This window comes from Oryzias latipes, chromosome 16, assembly GCF_053564925.1.
Source record: "Oryzias latipes strain Hd-rR chromosome 16, Olatipes_Hd-rR_3.1".
Taxonomy (NCBI): domain Eukaryota; kingdom Metazoa; phylum Chordata; class Actinopteri; order Beloniformes; family Adrianichthyidae; genus Oryzias; species Oryzias latipes.
The window spans coordinates 21,210,859-21,229,059 of NC_136252.1; the positions used below are offsets into that span (position 1 = coordinate 21,210,859).

Below are 18,201 nucleotides of genomic sequence, written 5' to 3' on the forward strand. Positions count from 1 at the left end.
GTTAATTATGATTATGCAGTTTTCAAAATCAATAAAGCTTTGATTTTCTAGGACTTGGTTTCTGCAGAGCAACGGCAGCTCAGACATTCGCCTCTTGTATGGCAGGACTGTTGGCATGCAGTAACCCTCCCTTTGTGTAGTGGAATAGAGCAGATGCTTGTGGCCCACCCAGTTCATTTTCTGTCACAAATGCGCTCTTTTTCATACAACAATTTGAATAAAGAAATAATCAGAAATGCAATTTTGAGCTTAATTTATTTTATATATGTCCTCCGTCATTAAAAAAAAACATAACATGTTAAAGACACCATTTCCATCAGAGTGGGTTTTTAAACATCACACCAGTGTGTGTTTTTGGAAAGATGCTACTGAGAATAAAGGAATTGAAATGTATCTGGTGGTTAAGTGGTGAATTAATGCAGTGATGTGGGTCAGCAATATTGAATGTGTGTTTGAGAGTATCATTTTATTCCATCCATTTCCCAAACCGAACTTAACAATTTGCTGGTCCATAGTGTGTTTTTAAACCACCAGAGGAAGTCAAATCGCTCTGAGAAAACCCAAACATGCAAAGGAAGCACATGCAAACATTACTACAGTCTTAGCAATCTACTTTCCTCCAATCTAAAACTGGTTTTCATCTGAAACAAACCCCTAAAGATAAGATGCTAAGTGCTTCGAGGAGGGAAAAGTGCCGTGTGCTTTGATTGCAGCTGGAAGGGCGGACTGTGTTCTCACAGCAGCACGATCCCCATGATGAGAAAGAGAAGAGGCTTCACGAGGATGCAGACCCCCTCGCCCATCAGAGCAGAAGCTCCAGAATCTGAAAGTCACATGAAAACAGAGGACAGTTTTTCTTCATCGGCCACATTTACAAAACCCTAGTCAGAAAAAAAAACGGTCACATTTAAAATACAAATGAATTTATGAACAATTCCTGCCACAATTCTTGCAAAATTTGAGGTTTTACCGTTCAGGGGCGGACTTACTATACTGCAAAGGAAGGCGATTGCCAGGGGGCCCCCAACACCTTGGGGTCCCCGAGCTAAAAACTTTAAAATGTCTATAATAATGGTTATCTAAAAGTGTGATTAAAAAAAAACAAAAAACTTTGAAAGATATAAAAACAAACAAAAAGCGTAAGATGAAGCATAATGTAAGAAAAGAAAAAGACAAAAAAAGCAAGAAATTTGTTGCCGCACCTTCTAAAGGGCAGAAAGGCAAAACAGGAAAATGAACAACAGAATATTGAGAAAAATGACAAGAAATTACAAGAAAAAATTGTAAAATAATGGGAAAAAGTCAAAAATTCACAAGAATACATTCATAAAATTATGAGAAAAAAATTATATCAAACTTGATCTGTATAGCACTTTTCCTACTCGTGTTACTCAAAGTGCTTTTCATATAAACATAATTAAATTAAAAAAATAAAATAAAAAGGTATTACACAAATATTTTATATAAAACACATAAAATGCCCATGCAAGTTAAAACAGACAAATAACCAGATAAGTTAATAAATAAGCCCCAATAGACAGATGTTAATCAGTAGATGTGAATTGAAAAAAAAAAAAAATTAGTAAAAAGAGAACATAAAGTAATAAAAATTTGAAATCAATTCTTTAATTTCAACTAAAAGCTAGATTAAAAAGTTGGTCTTGAGCCTTCCTGTAACCTTGTGCTATTGTAACCCTTGTGTTATCTTAGATGACCCCACCCTTACATTGATGTGTTCTCCCTACCATGACAAAAGTGGATAAAGGTGGAAAGATTTCATGTAATCCATAGACACCACTGAGGTTCACAAATCATTGAAGAAAAAAGGTTCAGTGCACTGTCTAGTGGGTCTAGATGACCCAACTCCCAATGTTAAAATGCCTAGGATGGCACAAGGGCTAGGCACTTTAACATAGGGAGTTGGGTCCCTAAGAGAGCTGACCATGGCCCCTAAGAAAAACCAAGCAACAGGTGACTACGATGGCATTAAAAAAATGTTTAATTCTGTCTGATAAAAGTTATATGTATGTATGTGTGTATTAAACACACAGATGTATTATTTTCTTTTTCTGTCATTTTTCTTTTTTTTTACCAGACTGTGGAGGGTTCTGTGGTGGAGCAGCAGAACCAGTTGCAGCCCTTTCAACAGCAGCCAGCTGGTCTCTGCTCAGCACTGCCCGCTGTCCGGCGGTCAGCATGGCAGCGTTGTCAGGCCCGAGAGCCTCCAGCTGAGCGACAGACAGTGCCTGAAGGGGGAAAAACAAACAAACCCTTAAACACATTTACTTCAGCAAAAGCCCCAAATTCATATTTGCTCTGTTGGGATTTACAGAGCAGCTAATTAATGTGTCCCAATAATATTGTAGATGTTAAATATTTGTTTACTTTTGCTTTAAAGGAAACCAAAGAAAATAGTTTAGCAGGAGAAAAGAGGTTTAAAGAAAAGAAATTTAATCAGCTTTGGTTCTGTGTCACTTAGGGGTGCTGTCCTATTTGAATAACTCAGTAAATTTGGTTTGTGGATTAGAAATGCCCCCAAATTATTGGCCTTCAGGTGAGTTCCAGCTTTCTACCATAACAGAGGTGAACATATTGCTCTATGGCAGGGGTCGGGAACCTATGGCTCGCGAGCCATATATGGCTCTTTTGATGGTCACATGTGGCTCGCAGACAAATCCTTAATTATACTTTTTTTTATCATTAGACCAGTCCTTCTCGGGCGCGATGCGATGCCAGAGGCGCGCAGTAGTAGCGGTGCTTGGAGAAAAAACTATCAGTTTACTGTTATCTATTATTTCACAGAGTTTGTACCAGCCGGAAACCTTTGAATTGCCTCCCTGAGGAAGAGCGCGCAGTTTTGGGGACGGGATGTGTGAGGAAGAAAGCAGAGGGGGTGGGGGGGGGGGGGGGGGGGGGGGGGACCGGCAGCAGGTGAATCGCGCAGAGATGATGGTAAAAACGTAAACCTGCTGCCCGTCACTCCTGCAGCGTGGGTGTGTGTGTTTGGTTCCATGTCTGTCTCACATCTAAAGAACATTCAGACCTACGATCACGTTTAAAGTCTCAACGCCTGCATGAAGCAGAAACTCACCACGGATCAACCAGACTAGACCATCAGCAGAACTACCACGAGAAATACTCATCATTTATTAGCAACAGTATAACAATGTTATTAAAAAGAATCCACAGACTTATTGGACTTTAAAAATGTTGAAATTACATCAAATGCACACATTCACTTGTATATTTAGTTTTAAACATATTGTCGCGGACTGAGTTTAACTTGGCTGTTGGGCCGCGTTAAAAGTTCTGGAGTTCATGGAACGCATCGTTCAAGCAGAGATCTGATTGGCCCTCAGTTCTGTCGCTCAGCCTGTTGTTAGGGAGTTTGGACCAATGGTGTTCAGCCATGGGCCGAATAAGGAAATGGGAGGGCTGGAGCAGGACGGGGGAATATAAAGTTGGGAGAAGCGCTCTCGTCTCGGCGGGAGAGATTCAGGAGTTGCTGAATTGATTGTACGGCGTTTGTTGCGGTCTACAGTAACCAGAATAAAGAACCCTAAAAGAGGTTAAGTCTCCGTGCCTTAGTGTGGGAAAGGGACACTACATTATTGTATGGCTCTTTCGAAATTACATTTAAAAATATGTGGCGTTTATGGCTCTCCTGGCCAAAAAGGTTCCCGACCCCTGCTCTATGGCCTTTAAAGGCTGATCCAGTCACCAAAAATCAATGCTTTTGGTTAAGAACGTGGAGACAGTAACGATGAATCTGAAGAAGCATCATAAAGATGTTTATTTTCTATAAGATGTTTCAGCTCAAGTTTTCTTTCAGCGGACAGCTGTTGTCTGGTTAGAGGAAGCCACTTACCACAAGGTTTTCTGGAGGAATGTGTGGGATGCAGCTCTCAGTCAGAAAAGAAAAGACGGATGGTTTTAGAGAAGCCATTTCAGCCACATCCAAGCCAGCTGCAGGAGAAAAACAAAGGAAACCATTTTTAAACTAGAAACAATGAGAAAATAGGAAAACTATAGCAGTTTTGACACAATTCAAAGAATGGTCTTACTAATGATGCTGTGTAAGTCAGACACTTGTGCTTCAGTCCAGGTGCTTGGATTTCCAAATGCCGACACTGTGAGGTTTTTGAGCAGCTTTTTAATGTTACGCGAGCATTGAAGAGCATCTATGGACCCCACGGCATCCCTGTGACACACAAACACACACACTCGGATCCATGATCTCTTAGTTTACAGACTGCTGAATGTCTAAAGCCCAACTGCTATAAAAACTGTTAAGTCAAAGACACAATACTGAGATCAGAAATAACAAGCGTAAATCTTCATTAAACCTTTATTTATTCATACAAAGATCAGTGTATTTAAGCGTAAAACAGCCTCTTGATCTTTAATAACTGAAACATAATGTTGTATGTTGCTTATTTTTGTTTTACAAGAGTATCATCAGTGGTTTTGTGAGGTTATATAATTTGATTTGGTTAAAAAAGGGAGAAGTTTGAGTATGAATAATCTGAAAATATCTCAAACCTTAAAAAAAAACAAAAAAAATCATTTTCTTTTAGGTTTTCCATAGCAACATAACCATCCTACAACCTCCGGTACTTCATATGTAAAATGAATCCTCGTGTCCAGTAGGTTTTTATTCAGCTACAAAATAAGAGTCAGTAAACAGCCTAGAAAATGGTAAACGGAATAATTCATTTTTTTTAAAATATGAGGATCATGTTTTCAGTAAAATCTTTATGAATGATTGCTGATTTTATTCCTGTGATCAAAGGTGGGCTTTTTATTTTATCACCTGATCTTGGCCACCCACCTTTAAAAATCTTTCCAGAATCCCATCAAATACATGAGAAATGTGTAACAAGTCCTCTGTCTGGTGGCCTTTTCCTGTGTGGTGAGTTTAACGGTCCATGAAGAAACTTTATTATTGTAATAAATCTATTACTACGTTAGTAGTTTACATCATCTTTCACTGTTCAGATCTGTAAACAAGTTAGATCTGTAAAAATAGACTGGCTGGAGTCGCCACTTTATCCTGCATAACTGGGATGGTCGGACATATTTGAGAGAGGGGCGATAAGGCTAAAAATCAATCCTTTAGAAAAGGCAGAAATGATTCTTCTTTTTAAAGCACAGGTCTCAAACTGCAGGCCTTGGAGGGCCGGTGTCCTATAAGTTTTTCAACTAACCTGCCATTGAAGCTCCTTATTGGCTAAAAACACCTGATGCAGGTAGTCAGCAGCAGAGGAGGTTTTCTTCATAACCAACAGGATGCCAGCCCTCAAGGCCTGGATTCTGATTAAAGTGACCTCTTTTTTTTCCAGGTAAAAAACGCTCTATTTTAGATTCAACATAAGAATTTATAAAATGCATCAAACGTTTCAGAATAGTTCACTTTGAATCCCAAAATAAAAAGACAAATAAGATTCGTTTGGAAGGAAATTTGGGAACAATTCACTATGATTTTTTTTCCCAATATTTAAGTGAATCATTTTGAATTAGAAATTGAACTGAAAATGTGCGAAAGCAATGGGATCAAGAGGAACTGACAGTTTCTAAACAGGCCCTAGAGTAAAAAACATTCATCACGGGAAAAACTACTATTCAGTGATTAGTGATTAGAATCTTTATTTTTCCAAAGAATAAAATAAGAGTTATATTTGGTGTTTATGTTGCTGAAGAGTAAAGTTAAAAATGAATATTTTAGTATTCGGGGATCATAATGGTTTAGTCTCTTTAGAAAGTGTGATGGAGGTAGAAGTCAGACAAGAAAATGACTGATTTCATTCATTTTGTGTGTGGGAGTGTGTGTGTGTGTGTGTGTGTTGCACAAACTTAAAGGCGTCCACGCTCAGCTGACTGATCTCACTGGAGTTCAGCCCACAAATGAAGCGGTTTAGTGCAACCATCTCTGCAGCTCTCATCCTGGGCACTGTCAGGTTGTTGTATTTCGCAGCACTTTTCCACACCGACGCCATCTAATGAGACAAAAAATGTAACACCTTTTAAGAGAGAACTTAGTATATCAGACAAACCATGACCGTGTTTATGAATGAACCTGTGAGTCGTTCCAACCACAGTGAGCGATTCCTTCCAGAATGTCCAGAGAGAACGGGAGCTTCTCCAGGTCGGAGTTGGAGAATCCCCGGGTAATACATCCCAACCGTGCAACATCCCTGTCTGTCATCTGAGTTACTGGTCCAAAAGCCTGCAGTAGAAAAGAAAATGAATTTCAGACTGCAAAAATATGAAACAGCTCAGAAAATGAAAAACATTTCAGCTCTCTTTATTGAAAAAACACTTAAACGTTTCTATGCACTGATTATGGTTCTCAGAAAGTGAATTAGCTAACAAAAAAGAGTTTATTATATATCGTGCAAGAACAGGCGACCAAGTCAAAATTTCTTAAAATTGGAAATTTTTACCATAAACGAGCAAAAAACAATCTGCCAATGGGGTAAGAGAAATGGTCTTAGAATTCTGATTTAAAAAAGAAAATTTTAGTCACTCAGACATGTTTTCTTAAACTAAGACTGTTTTGCTATTTCCCTTTTTTTCTTGAAAAGATTATTTTCCTTGCAATAGAGGAAATTAGGCAAGTTTTCTTGTAACAGCTGAATTTTTACTTTCTTAAGATTCAGTTTTTGCAGTGTTATCATTTAACACACATTTAACATACATTAATTTCACTTTTGGATTGATCACAGTAACTCCTTATTTCAGGATGGGGGAAAAAAAACAAAGATAAAAGGAAAGAGGATTTTTTCCTCTAAATGCGTCCATAAGGAATCCTCTCCTTTTATCCAAGCGCTGTACCTGAACTCCTTTGTTACTGAGGACATGCAGCTGGTCTGCACTGTAGCCTGGTATTGCTCCAAGGGTTTCTACAGTAGCCAGAAATGTGCTGTTGGACATCATCTCCAGCTTTGGTGCTGTCCAATAGACATTGTTCATTCCCAGTTCTTCAATCAACTTCTCGCTGGGATCTATTACATTGCCAGAGGAGCCACCTCCATTGCCAGCTGCAAAAGGTAAACAGAGGATGTCACTAACTTGTCAGAGGTCATGACATTTTTTGATTTGAAAAAGTAAGTATACATGATCATTTAGCGTGAAAGCAGCTATAATGGATTTACTTTCTCTTTTTCTGCGTGCAGCATTGGATGCGGTGGTGGTCAGATCAAACAACTTCTTCTGCAGAAAATCTGAAGTGAGGTGGAGGCGGGACTTCAGGAAAACCAAAACATCCTTCATCCAAGGCTAACAGGGACCAAGAGGTTAAACAGTAAATCTACAAGTTCATGTTCATTCAAAGATGCTGAAGTGGGTTTGATGATTACTTTATTCGGTAAAAAAGATGCTGTGTTATCGTCCAAAAGAAGGAGGGGACCAAGACTCTCCATTGTTTTTTCTGGCCAATCAGATGGATTTCTGCGACGATTAATAACACATCAGACTCAGCTTTCTTTGCAGCACCGTCAACCCCCAAACCAACGTTTCCTACCCAAAGGTCTGGTTGACCATCTGAATCAGATCATGCTTGTGAAGCTGAGGAATGTGCGAGCAGAAGGCCATAGTCTGGAGGCTGAACTTGATGACATCAGGGGCCATCAGTTGAATTTGGGAAGGCTTCACCTCGCACAAAAGCTGTCCAAGCCCGGACATATCTGCGATTGTCAGTTCTGACAGGTTTTTGCCCTGCAAATGGACAGAAAACATCAGTGATGCAGGTTGTATACTGATCTAGAGTGAAAATGTATAAGCCTCAAGTTAAGTTAATGTTGCAGCAGCTAAAATCCATTGAAGAACTAAGTAAAAAACTATGATTTAAAAAAAAGTTTGTATTTCCAATGGTGCGTCACAGACCAAGACAATTCTAAGTACACGTGTTTGTGTTGGTGGAAATGTTTTACATTAGTGAGGCAAAGCAGGGCTCTCTGGGTGATTGCAGGCCGTGATGGAGCATGAAGAGGCAGCGAGCTCAGGTTAGCCATTTGCATTTTGTCAAGAAATGCCCGGCACACAGAGTCAGGCAAATCCTTCACGTTCCAAGGCCTTGAAAAGCAGAAAAGAGTCAAAAACATCCAAGTTTTCCAAACTGAAAACAGAAATGAAAAGAATAAATGCTGTGCTTACGGCAAATATAGTAACAATGTGGTGGGAATTGCGTCCAGCTCCTGTTCCGTGATGGTTTTTAAATAATTAGGTCTCATTTTTTCCAAAGTCAGCAACAGTTTTTGGGCTGCACACCTTGCCTGAAAACACATTCAGTAAAGAATTCACCTGACGCACCGGAAAGCCTTTCACTGCTTGGGTGTGCTGCGTTGGTCAGTACATCCTTACCTGGACTTTGGAGAGCCACTGTGGGGTCTTTGTTATGGCCTGAGCCATTTCCATGACACTGCTGTCTGAAACATTGTCAATCATCTCACAGGTTACACCCTGAAGGACTGAATTCAGCTTTCTGTATCAGAAACAAACGTTTGAAATTGAACTAAATGTGGCATTTGTTGATAAATGAGCTGAAATGGTAGAGCTGTGTATCTCACTGAAAGTGAAGCTGCTTGAGATTAAACATCTTCTTTGCCAGGTAAGCTGCCTATATAACAGACAAAAAAACATGCAACATTTCTAAAATGTGAATGGCCTGGATATTTAGGTGAAAGACAAATAAAAGATACATAGTTTGAATCCTGAAATGGGATAGTGTTTGAGTTACTTTGCAAGATTACCTGTGACCTACTCCAGGTTTTATTCTGTACTTGGTCCAGTGAGGTGATGTTTGCTTTGTCTAAGTTGTTGAGAGAAATGCTGCGAAGCAATGGGCCAGGCAACTTCTGCACCAACTCTGAGGGATTCATTTTTCCAAGCAGCTACAGAAGAAACATTCAGGTTTCTTTGGGGTTGCATTTATATATTTATCCCTTGATCACCAGAAACTTTCTCTTTTCCCGGCGTACTCACCCCCTGAAGCATGGCCTTTAATTGCCCCTTCCTCATTTGTTGGGACATGTTCTTAAGAACCTCTTTGTCTGTTAGGATTTCCTCAACTTTGTCATTCTTGAGCGCACAGCTCGGCAAACCCGCTGCGACTGACTGAAGGGCCAGCAGGTCCTTGCCTGACACCTCATCGCACTGAGGGGGAGTAGAGCATCAGGAGCCAAGATCGGCTGCAGAAATAGGACTGTCATCTCCAAAAGCTCACCTTCTTATCACCCAGTTGATTCCTGACGATGGTCAGCAGCTGACCGGTCGTCCATCTCAAATTGAGGCCCAGACTTTGGAGCACATTGCTCAGGTTGGTGGCAGGGAGCGCAGACAGTTGCTCAGGACTCAGCAAAGTTACGCTGTTGCCCAGGCTAAGCAGAGCTTTAGCATCACTCGAGTTTGACATCATGCAGTTCACGAGGCGCTTCTTCAGCTTCATGTGGAAACGGAACAGAGACGAACAGCTCACACACACTGCTGTGATCTTCTTCAAAATGTAAAAGACTTCTGAGAGTTTGAAAAGAGGAAGACAAACCATTGGGTTAAGGGTGTGGTTGCAGTCATTTAGTTGAGAAAGCAGTCTTTGACTGAGGTCAGGGGTCAAGTCTGGAGCATCATAATAACAAGCCAGTGGGCCAAGCCTGCAGAGAATAAAAGAAAACAATAAGTTATTTGTATTGCTCTGTCAATTTCTTTGCTGACATATATATATGTATATATATATATATATATATATATATATATATATATATATATATATATATATATATATATATATATATATATACATCTATCTACATCTATCTACTATCTTATCGTTTTAACCAAAGAAATAGACAGTACTGTATTTGTCATTTGGTTAAACTAAATTTTTTAAGTGCTCTTTGGTTAGTGGGTCACTCATTAAAAAAAAAAGAATTTATTGAGAGAAAAGTGTACGGTTACAAAATAAAAAGTGCATCATATAGTCACTGAAAACAACACATCATAACTAAGTAATTTGCAGCTAAACAAAAAGTGCTTCATTCATTAAAAATAAAAATATGCAATTAATAAGACTGGTAAAATTGTTAAAACCAGAATATAAAAATCCTAAAATAACCCTAAATGACCACATTACAGTGAGTTAAAAATCATGCCGCTTTCCGCAGTTAGAGCAGGTGTATATTAAAATTTTAAACATTTTTTTTAACAGTGTTTAAAATGTTTACTGAATTTGAGTATAAACTGTTTGGTAGTCTTTTCCATAAACACTTCATTCCGTCACATAACTTTTAAGTCAGTGTAAGCAATCTCTAATAAAATGTAGCTCATTTATTCTGTGTTACTCACTTTTTTTTAATTAAATTAATTATTTTATTGATACACACTTATCTACATGATGTTGAAACTCGTTTTCACTGAAGCACTCCTGAATTCTTTGGAGAAACTTTTTGCTCAGGCTCGGCCCCATCTCTGCTGCTTCACCCACGCTGGATCTTAGCTGCGCTGAGAGGAAAAACTCACAAAGCTGGGGAAGAACGAGAAAACCGATACAGACAAGCGTTTAACCTTTTGTTTCCAATGTGTGTGAGTGTTTCTCTGAAGGAACCCAGACCACCTTTTGTTTGGGGCAAGAATCAACATCCTCGGGCATCAGCTGGGAGATGTAAGGTCCCATGATGGACAAAGACTCCAAATCCAGCCACTGCAGTGATGGTTTGCAGTGATACATCAGAACTGTGTAAAGGATAAAAGAGTGCATATTCTTACATGATGAAAAATTAACAACCCAAAATCAAAAGCTCATGACGATCCATCACACCCCATGGTAAAACCTTAGTCACAAGTGGCCTTATGGGTGGAGACAGGCTGCCTGGGGGTTGTAAAATGGGCAAACCTGTGTGGGGCATGCAGGAGGCCCACACAAAGTTTTAAGATCATAGACGGCTTTGTGAACCCGGACAGCTAAAATGTTCATTTCTTTTTATTTTTTTTCTACTGGCATACTCTGGACGACAGGTCATTGCGTACACTAGAACAATACGTTGGGGTAAGTAGGTGAGAAGCAGGCAATTTATTGGGATTTTTCAGTTCTTTAACTCCCCAAACCCAGCACATGGCGCAAGGGAGCCCGTAAGTGCTGTTCAAGTGATACTCGTGTGTTCATTCTGTGCTCTGATATTGCAGGCTGACTGCTAGAGTTATGGAAATCACCTACACACCTAATCACCCACACACCTCGTACCTGCACACCTTGTGCGAGCAGCATTTGCACGCTGTCAGTAAGGAGCCTAAACTCGCATCTTACTAACGACTTGAGTGTGGCGTACAGGTCAACCCTTGTACGAGTGGCTGTGACTAAAGCATAATTGATGGTACTTTTACTCTACAACATTAAACACGATGGAATTGTAAATTTCATGGATGTGTTAGTAAATTCAGATGTATTTATTTTCTGATGTGTTTTCTCTGTATTATCACTCATACTTAAACCTGTTCAGACTAAAGGAAGGACTGAATGTGTTTTCAAGTAAAAATGAAAGGATTGACTGCATTTTTGTTCGAGTTCCTTACCTGATTGAGGGTCTGGTGGTGGCCTTAATGTACAATTAAAGTAGTTCTCCATGATCTGCTCCTTTGCCCACTTTAGCACCTGAGTTCTTTGAATGTCAGTCATGGTTTTATAGACTTCCTGCAGCATGTTCATCCTAAAGTCACAGAAGGTTTGACAACTTTAGGAAAACTTGCTCAGAACTTTGCCTTACGTAAAGTAACATCCTTTTCACACACATGTTTTTCATGTTTTGGCCCTCTACTTTGGTAGGAAGCTTCATTGTTTCAGAGGGTACGTCCACCAGCACAGGCTTGGCGGCCCACAGCAGGGCATCGTAGCTGTCTGGGTCGAGGTTGTTGTCCTCTTGGGTTATCAAAGCTGTCCATGACAGAGGAGCCACGAAAGCTCTTAAAAAACACGAGGATGATTCCTGCGGGAACAGCAAATGTTACCCGACAGCCGCAGAGCACATTTATTGCCAAAGAGTGATTGTTGGAGTTTGTTTTTAATGTCTACACTCACAGATGAGTTCTTTATCTTTTGGATCATGAAGGAAAGATGGCTGCAGTTCAACATCTTGTTTGTCTATAAAAAAAGAAAGGAAAACTGTCATTTGGGATAAATTACAGATTGAAAAAAGGACATTCAGCACTACTAAAATGTATTTTATTTTTAAAATTTTGTGTATTGTAGTGTATTCTTACAATTTTGTCGACAGTGTTCATTAAGTTGAGTTGATTATTTGGGTCATTATTTTTGCCTGGAGTGATTGAAGTCAAGACTTGAAGAAAGGTGGGAAGGAGGGTGCTGGACTGCTCAGCGGTTCTGTCCGCTGCAATCAAGTCACTTTAAAACAACAATGAAAATAAAAGTAGGTAACCTGTTTTAAAATATATAGATCTAATAAAAATGGACACAGAAATTCATCATGACCCTTGGTACCATGAGCTGCTTTGTTGTCCAATACTCAGTTTTAAAGCCCAAAACAAATATGGAAAAGGTTGGACTTCTGGGAAAAAGTTGAAAGGGATCATTTTACGATCAAAAGGCTCTTTGTATATGGAAAACATTGGTTCAGGCAGAGCAGCTCGGCCTCATTTTCATAAACGCTAACCACGACTCACCTCAACAGTCAACACAACCAAGAGGAAAGATTCAAATAAAACGTAATTACCTGCTATTGAAGACACTTTTTAGCAGCGTCATCTGAGGCAACGGGAATCCTGTAAAGGACACCCTCCACATTAGTGTGCAGCACAACAAAAGATGTGTGTTTGCAAACCTGTGGGGCTCATTTTACACAGCATTCAGTGGCACTTACATTGCAACAACAAATATTTAAATACTAACTGCTTTACAGGTGATTTTTTTAATGGGTTTGCTATTCGTTTCTATCACATGTGGGGGTAACTTTGACTCAAACATGAATTTCAGAAAATAAAAGCCTTGAAAGGGAACTCACCTTTACTCTGACATTTCATCATCTAAAAAAAGGAAGAAAAGTATCCCAGTTAGATATCTGAAGTCATGCTTATATATATAAATAAATACACAAATGAATAATAAATAATGCCTCCAACAATCTGACTTTTATGACAAAAATGATGGGATGATGACGTTCTGGAATATGCCTAAAAGCTTTCATCTTGAGCACTCTGAAACGTTCTCACCAGCTTTTTGGCAATGTCCTGAAAGCCCATTTTGTCTCCAGCTGTCAGGTCTGGAGGCTGAGCTGGACACAGTAGTGCTGAGTCAGCACAGGGAGGCTTGCATAGAGCTCACACGAATCTAAATTTGATCACAAAAGGGCAGTAGGTAGATCTTCTAACTCACCTAAAGCTGCAGAGGTCACAATAAGAATGAAAAAACAGATTCCTCCATTTGGAGCCATGAGATGCCTCCCTCCTTGCTGTGAAACACAGATTAAACAACTGTAAATGACAATACATTTATTTTCTTGAATCCTATAATTTGTTCACATTTTTCTAACTAATTTCACGTATCCTCTTCCAAATATTGTTGTGATTTAGTTGTTAAGTTGTTATGGGACTTGTTTCCATGTGAGCGCCAGCAGACTTCATCCTCCTCTGAGGTTTTGTGGTCATACTTCCTTGGTAACTCTCTTTGTTAGTGACCCTTTGGGAGAATTTATGTACTTTTGAGGATAACATGCGGTGAAAAACAGCACATCCATGTTTTCAAACTGTCACTTCTCTGTATTTGAGTCACAGTTTCAGTAAATCTTTTGAAATCCTTTCGTTGGTCTGTATTGAATATTGGTATTTGGCCTACATTCAGCTCGCTTGTTTTGCAGTAATCTGTCTTCTCATCTAAATATGCCCAGAGATTTCTGGAAAACAACACAGATGACAAATATCTGCACGACACACAGTCCAGATAAAACAACACAAAATTATTTGTTGATCATTTGCTTTATCCTCCTATTATTCCACAAAAAAAGAACCACAAAGCTCATGCAAATCATGACTTCAGTCCAATTTTCAGTTGAATTTGAATTCATTTTTGCATAGGGTACTTACAGAATTAGTGTCTTCTTACTTGTGTTTTCTGGAAAAAGGTTGAAGGAAAAGCAGGATGCATACAAGTGAAAGAGTGCAGAGGATGTGTGTGTTCCTCCTCTGCAGTGATCTCTTATCTGATGTAATCTGGATGGGCGTTTACCTCCTGTTGACTTAATCAAAGCAGGTGCATGGCATTGTTTTTTTCTTCTGACATAAGCACCATTTGGACCAGACCCACCTCCCAAACTTAGTGCACAACAAATGTTCCAAAGACGGCTGAAGGCTGGAGCCAAGGTGCCGGTCCGTGATGCATAATGTTTACACAATTGTTCATTCTTACTGCACCTTTGCGCAAAACTTTCACCTCCATGACTTTGGTGTAAAAGTCCTCCTCATGTTTTGATTAAAAGTCCAATTTTAAGAAACTTTTGGGGCTTCGCAAAGTTTTGAAACCAGTAAAAACAAAGCATAAAAGGATAGACACCTATTAAACTTTATTAGCAACCACAAAAGAACAAATGTGAGCTTGTGTCCTCTACCTGCATTACCTAATCAGTGCTGCTTTATGTCAGATCCAAACTCTAAATAAGTGATATACATTCATGAAATTCATTACATATGATCAACCTATGCTGTAAATGAACAGGAAGTACCCAAAATATAGCAATTGTGATCATAGAAATGACTGAAATGACTTAAATCATACAGAAATTGCATTTATAGCACAATTTGGAGAACAAATATTTATTTTATTTTTGGCAACCTCTAAATCTAATGATTATACGTAAGTTGTAACCTGAAGTGTATTTTATTACTTGTACAGAAACACTTTTTGGTAAAACTACATTACAAATTTCAGGAAGTGCCGCACAACAGAATGAGCATTTGCTGTTTTATAAAAGGAAAGTCCAACATAAATAGAATTAATCCATGTTTTTAATAATAATCCTTATAAACAGTATTTGCAGTTTTGAGATTATAGTAAGATTAAAAAATGGCACAGACATAGTGTAATAGATGATGGCGTCGTTCAGAGGGAAATATTTAGAGGCTGTTTTACTCTGCATCACTGTTTCCTTCTTCTCTGGAGTCACCTGAGGGGTTTAACCTTGAGAAGTAATCTGAAAAAAAAAATTGCATTATTTTCAAGTCTTACTGCTCAGGGATATTAGGTTATTTCTTATGTCTTCATAGTTCAGCAGTATTAACATATATAACTATTTTTTACAGTTTAGAGATGACTTTTTCCTTGACTTTTGGCTCCACCCTTCAAAGGTTACCACAACAAATCCTCTGCCTCCACCTAGCACCATCCTCTTCCCGCTGTGACCAAAAACCCCCACGTTCTCTTTCACAGCATTTATAAACATCCTCTTTGGTCTTCCTCTAGGCTTCTTTCCTTGTTCTGTAGCTCCAAATTTTCAGAGCAAACCTCCACCTTTCTAGATGTTCCTCCACCCGCTCCCTGCGCTCACTACAGACATTGAGATTCCTGTCTAAACTCATCTGTCAGTCTATCCATCACCACAGCAGTCCCACCTCCATCCTGAACACATCACACTACTGTCTTTCAGCTCTCACATGTTTTGTACAACTCCAATGTACTTCTCTGCAAATCCATACTTCCTTAAACAAACCACAGCTCCTCCCTCTGTATTCTGTCATAGACTTTCTCCAGATCTACAAAGACACAACGCAGCTCCTTCTGACCTTCACTCCAAATTAATATACCATGTGGTATTTTTCTTTGGCACGAGACCACACTATAGCAGTGACTTCCACCTATCTTCACTTCCCAACTGATTTCTGCTACTTCCTGCTTCACAATAGCTTCTCTTCCTCTCCGTGCCCTCCAACCTTTCCCTCATTCATCAACTTTTCAAAGTTCTCCTTTCATGTTATAGTTTTGAAAGGACACATTTCTCAAAAACAACAACAAAAAACACACAAAATATCAGACATATTGTAAGCAGCATTGGTTAAAAAGATTTTGAAAAACTAGTGTATAAAGTAGTGCTATTTGTGTGAAAGAGAACCAAATCTTAAAAGTTTTAATTCTATATTAATCTTCACCATTTTAACATCACGTCTTGAAGTTGAGTCATGGCATCTAGACTTAAAGTGTTCTTTCTTGAAATATTTTACCACTCATCCTGTAGAAAATGTTATGAGAGACTTAGTTTAGGCATAGTGTGTGACTCACCTAAACGTCACTCTATATAAAAACATCTGCTAAATTTAATGTAAGGTGCTCAAAAAGCTCGAATTTGAGGATGAATTTTCACCTAAAAGAGGTTAAACTGAAGAGAAAACAAAAACACGCGTGCATGTGTGTATGTGTGTTTGTGTGTGTGTGTGTGTGCATGTACATCTGCATGTGAGCGTGTGCACGACTTACCCCCAGCAAACTCTCGAATGTCGGCTGGTCTTTTAAGGAGAATTTCCCTGTAAGAAGAGGAACAAGTAATGGAGTTTGTTCCTTCATGAGAGATGATTTAAGGAATTGACCGATGTTTTGATGTAAAATGACAAAGTATTGACCTAACTCATGCTCTCATTCTAAGCTTATGAGGCTAGTGATGTTTGCATTTAATCTTCCACCACATTTCTAAATATGATCTGTTTTCTGTTTGGTTCAAAAAGTAAAATTAAGATGCAGAAAAATTCAATTAAAAAAAGCCCAAATTACATATTGTATTTGGAATATAATTAACATTTTCAAAAAAATGTTTCACAGGAAATTCCATATATTAAATTGCTTAGTGGCAGCTATACCTGCCAATTAATATGGTTTAAATGTACTTTGCATACTTATTGATTGTATTTATGCTTTTATATTTAAACAAATACATATTTCACTGGTATGTCCACACAACTTTAATGCAGATTTCCATTACTTCACCTTTGTTAAGTAAGACTATTTAACAATATTTTCTTAGAAAACAACTTTTTTGGTTTTTAAAAGCTCTGTCTTGTGAGAAAAATATGTCATTATGCTTCAATTTGGGCATTTAATAATACCTGTAACTTTTTTTTAAAAAAAGTTTTGCAATAGTAAAATTGTAACATGACCTCTAGTGAAACAAATCCAAATAAATACAGAGCAGACCTTAAAAAGTCTCCAATCAAAACTTCTACTTCAGGATGCGCTCTTATATATTTCTCGTTGTCGATTCTTGTCTTGATCTGGAATCAAAAGGTTCAAAAAGAAAAACAGCTGTTTTAGGGTCAGGTTACTGATTGCTTAGCACGGTTAGCTGGTCTTGCTACCTTGAACTGTCGAAGTTTTTCTTGTTGCTCCGCATTAAGTACACTCGTGTCCAGCTTCGTCTCAACGCCCGTTTCTGCCATAATGGCGCTTTAAACGTTTGTCTGAAAACAGGACTCACTGCGAAAACCTGGAAATCTGCTCCCAGTGTTTTAGACGGTTGCTGTGGAAACGGGTGCAATTACCAACATTGACCACGGGGTGGCAGCAGAGAGCAATCTAACAAACTCTTTTGAAGCACATTTTGGACACACACATCATCACAAACTGCTTCATGACATCTACACTGCCTTAAATGGGTATTTCAATTTAAATGTAACTACAGTCAGTATAAAATTAATCAAACCAGTTAAAATATTTAAACATTTAATGTCAAATTGACATTTTTGTGTGTACTTTTTTATTTTAGGATGGTGTGGGTTGGAACATCGTGATATCTATATCAAGTGTACAATTATATGGTTTATAGACATAGTCATGTTTAAGTATGCTCATGCTGGTAGACATTTTTTTATGCAAGAAATGTTTGTGTTTCTGCAGGTAAGGCTGTGAATACAGCCAGTGGTTTACCGATATAATGTGATATTAAAATTTTAACATCTGTCTGCTCCAACCCCCTGGCAGACCCAAACTTTTGTTTCTTTGATGAGAAACTGATTGAAAAGGTCAAAGTGAGGGTTTTTAGATGTTCGGAGATGAATGGGCAAGACAACATAAAGAGGGGAATCACCACCAGGACGACTTGCTGTATTAGTGACTGTCAAAAACCCCACTGATGATAATTGTGGTTTAGGTGTTTTTTAACATGCATTTTTCTGATGATGGAGGACGTTTATAAATAAATTTAATCTTAAAACTGCATTTCTGAA

General features: G+C 38.6%; 2 protein-coding genes across 3 annotated transcripts; both read right to left on the bottom strand.

Moving 5' to 3' along the window:
• Window positions 1-236: 236 nt before the first annotated feature.
• Window positions 237-14,177, bottom strand: otoa (otoancorin). 2 transcript variants are annotated; one of them, XM_011485274.3, is made up of 29 exons: window positions 14,083-14,177; window positions 13,376-13,451; window positions 13,213-13,274; window positions 13,005-13,026; window positions 12,717-12,765; window positions 12,247-12,388; window positions 12,065-12,127; window positions 11,779-11,972; window positions 11,563-11,696; window positions 10,607-10,725; window positions 10,377-10,516; window positions 9,542-9,647; window positions 9,224-9,439; window positions 8,983-9,153; window positions 8,751-8,891; window positions 8,568-8,617; window positions 8,362-8,482; window positions 8,155-8,273; window positions 7,932-8,073; window positions 7,523-7,716; window positions 7,359-7,449; window positions 7,155-7,278; window positions 6,835-7,040; window positions 6,077-6,226; window positions 5,854-5,996; window positions 4,065-4,201; window positions 3,869-3,966; window positions 2,093-2,246; window positions 237-823 (listed from the first exon to the last, which is right to left on the bottom strand). In XM_011485274.3, exons 2-29 carry the CDS (start codon window positions 13,431-13,433, stop codon window positions 735-737), a joined length of 3,435 nt encoding a protein of 1,144 aa, XP_011483576.1. In that variant the 5' UTR covers window positions 13,434-13,451; window positions 14,083-14,177; the 3' UTR covers window positions 237-734. The 2 variants fall into 2 exon arrangements, with proteins under 2 accessions (XP_011483576.1, XP_011483575.1); XM_011485273.3 differs by having other exon boundaries at window positions 12,059-12,127.
• Window positions 14,178-14,982: 805 nt separating this feature from the next.
• Window positions 14,983-17,522, bottom strand: riiad1 (regulatory subunit of type II PKA R-subunit domain containing 1). The gene is made up of 4 exons (XM_004077889.5): window positions 17,335-17,522; window positions 17,174-17,250; window positions 16,463-16,509; window positions 14,983-15,185 (listed from the first exon to the last, which is right to left on the bottom strand). The coding sequence occupies exons 1-4, from the start codon at window positions 17,413-17,415 to the stop codon at window positions 15,121-15,123; spliced, it is 270 nt and encodes an 89-aa protein (XP_004077937.1). The 5' UTR covers window positions 17,416-17,522; the 3' UTR covers window positions 14,983-15,120.
• Window positions 17,523-18,201: the final 679 nt, after the last annotated feature.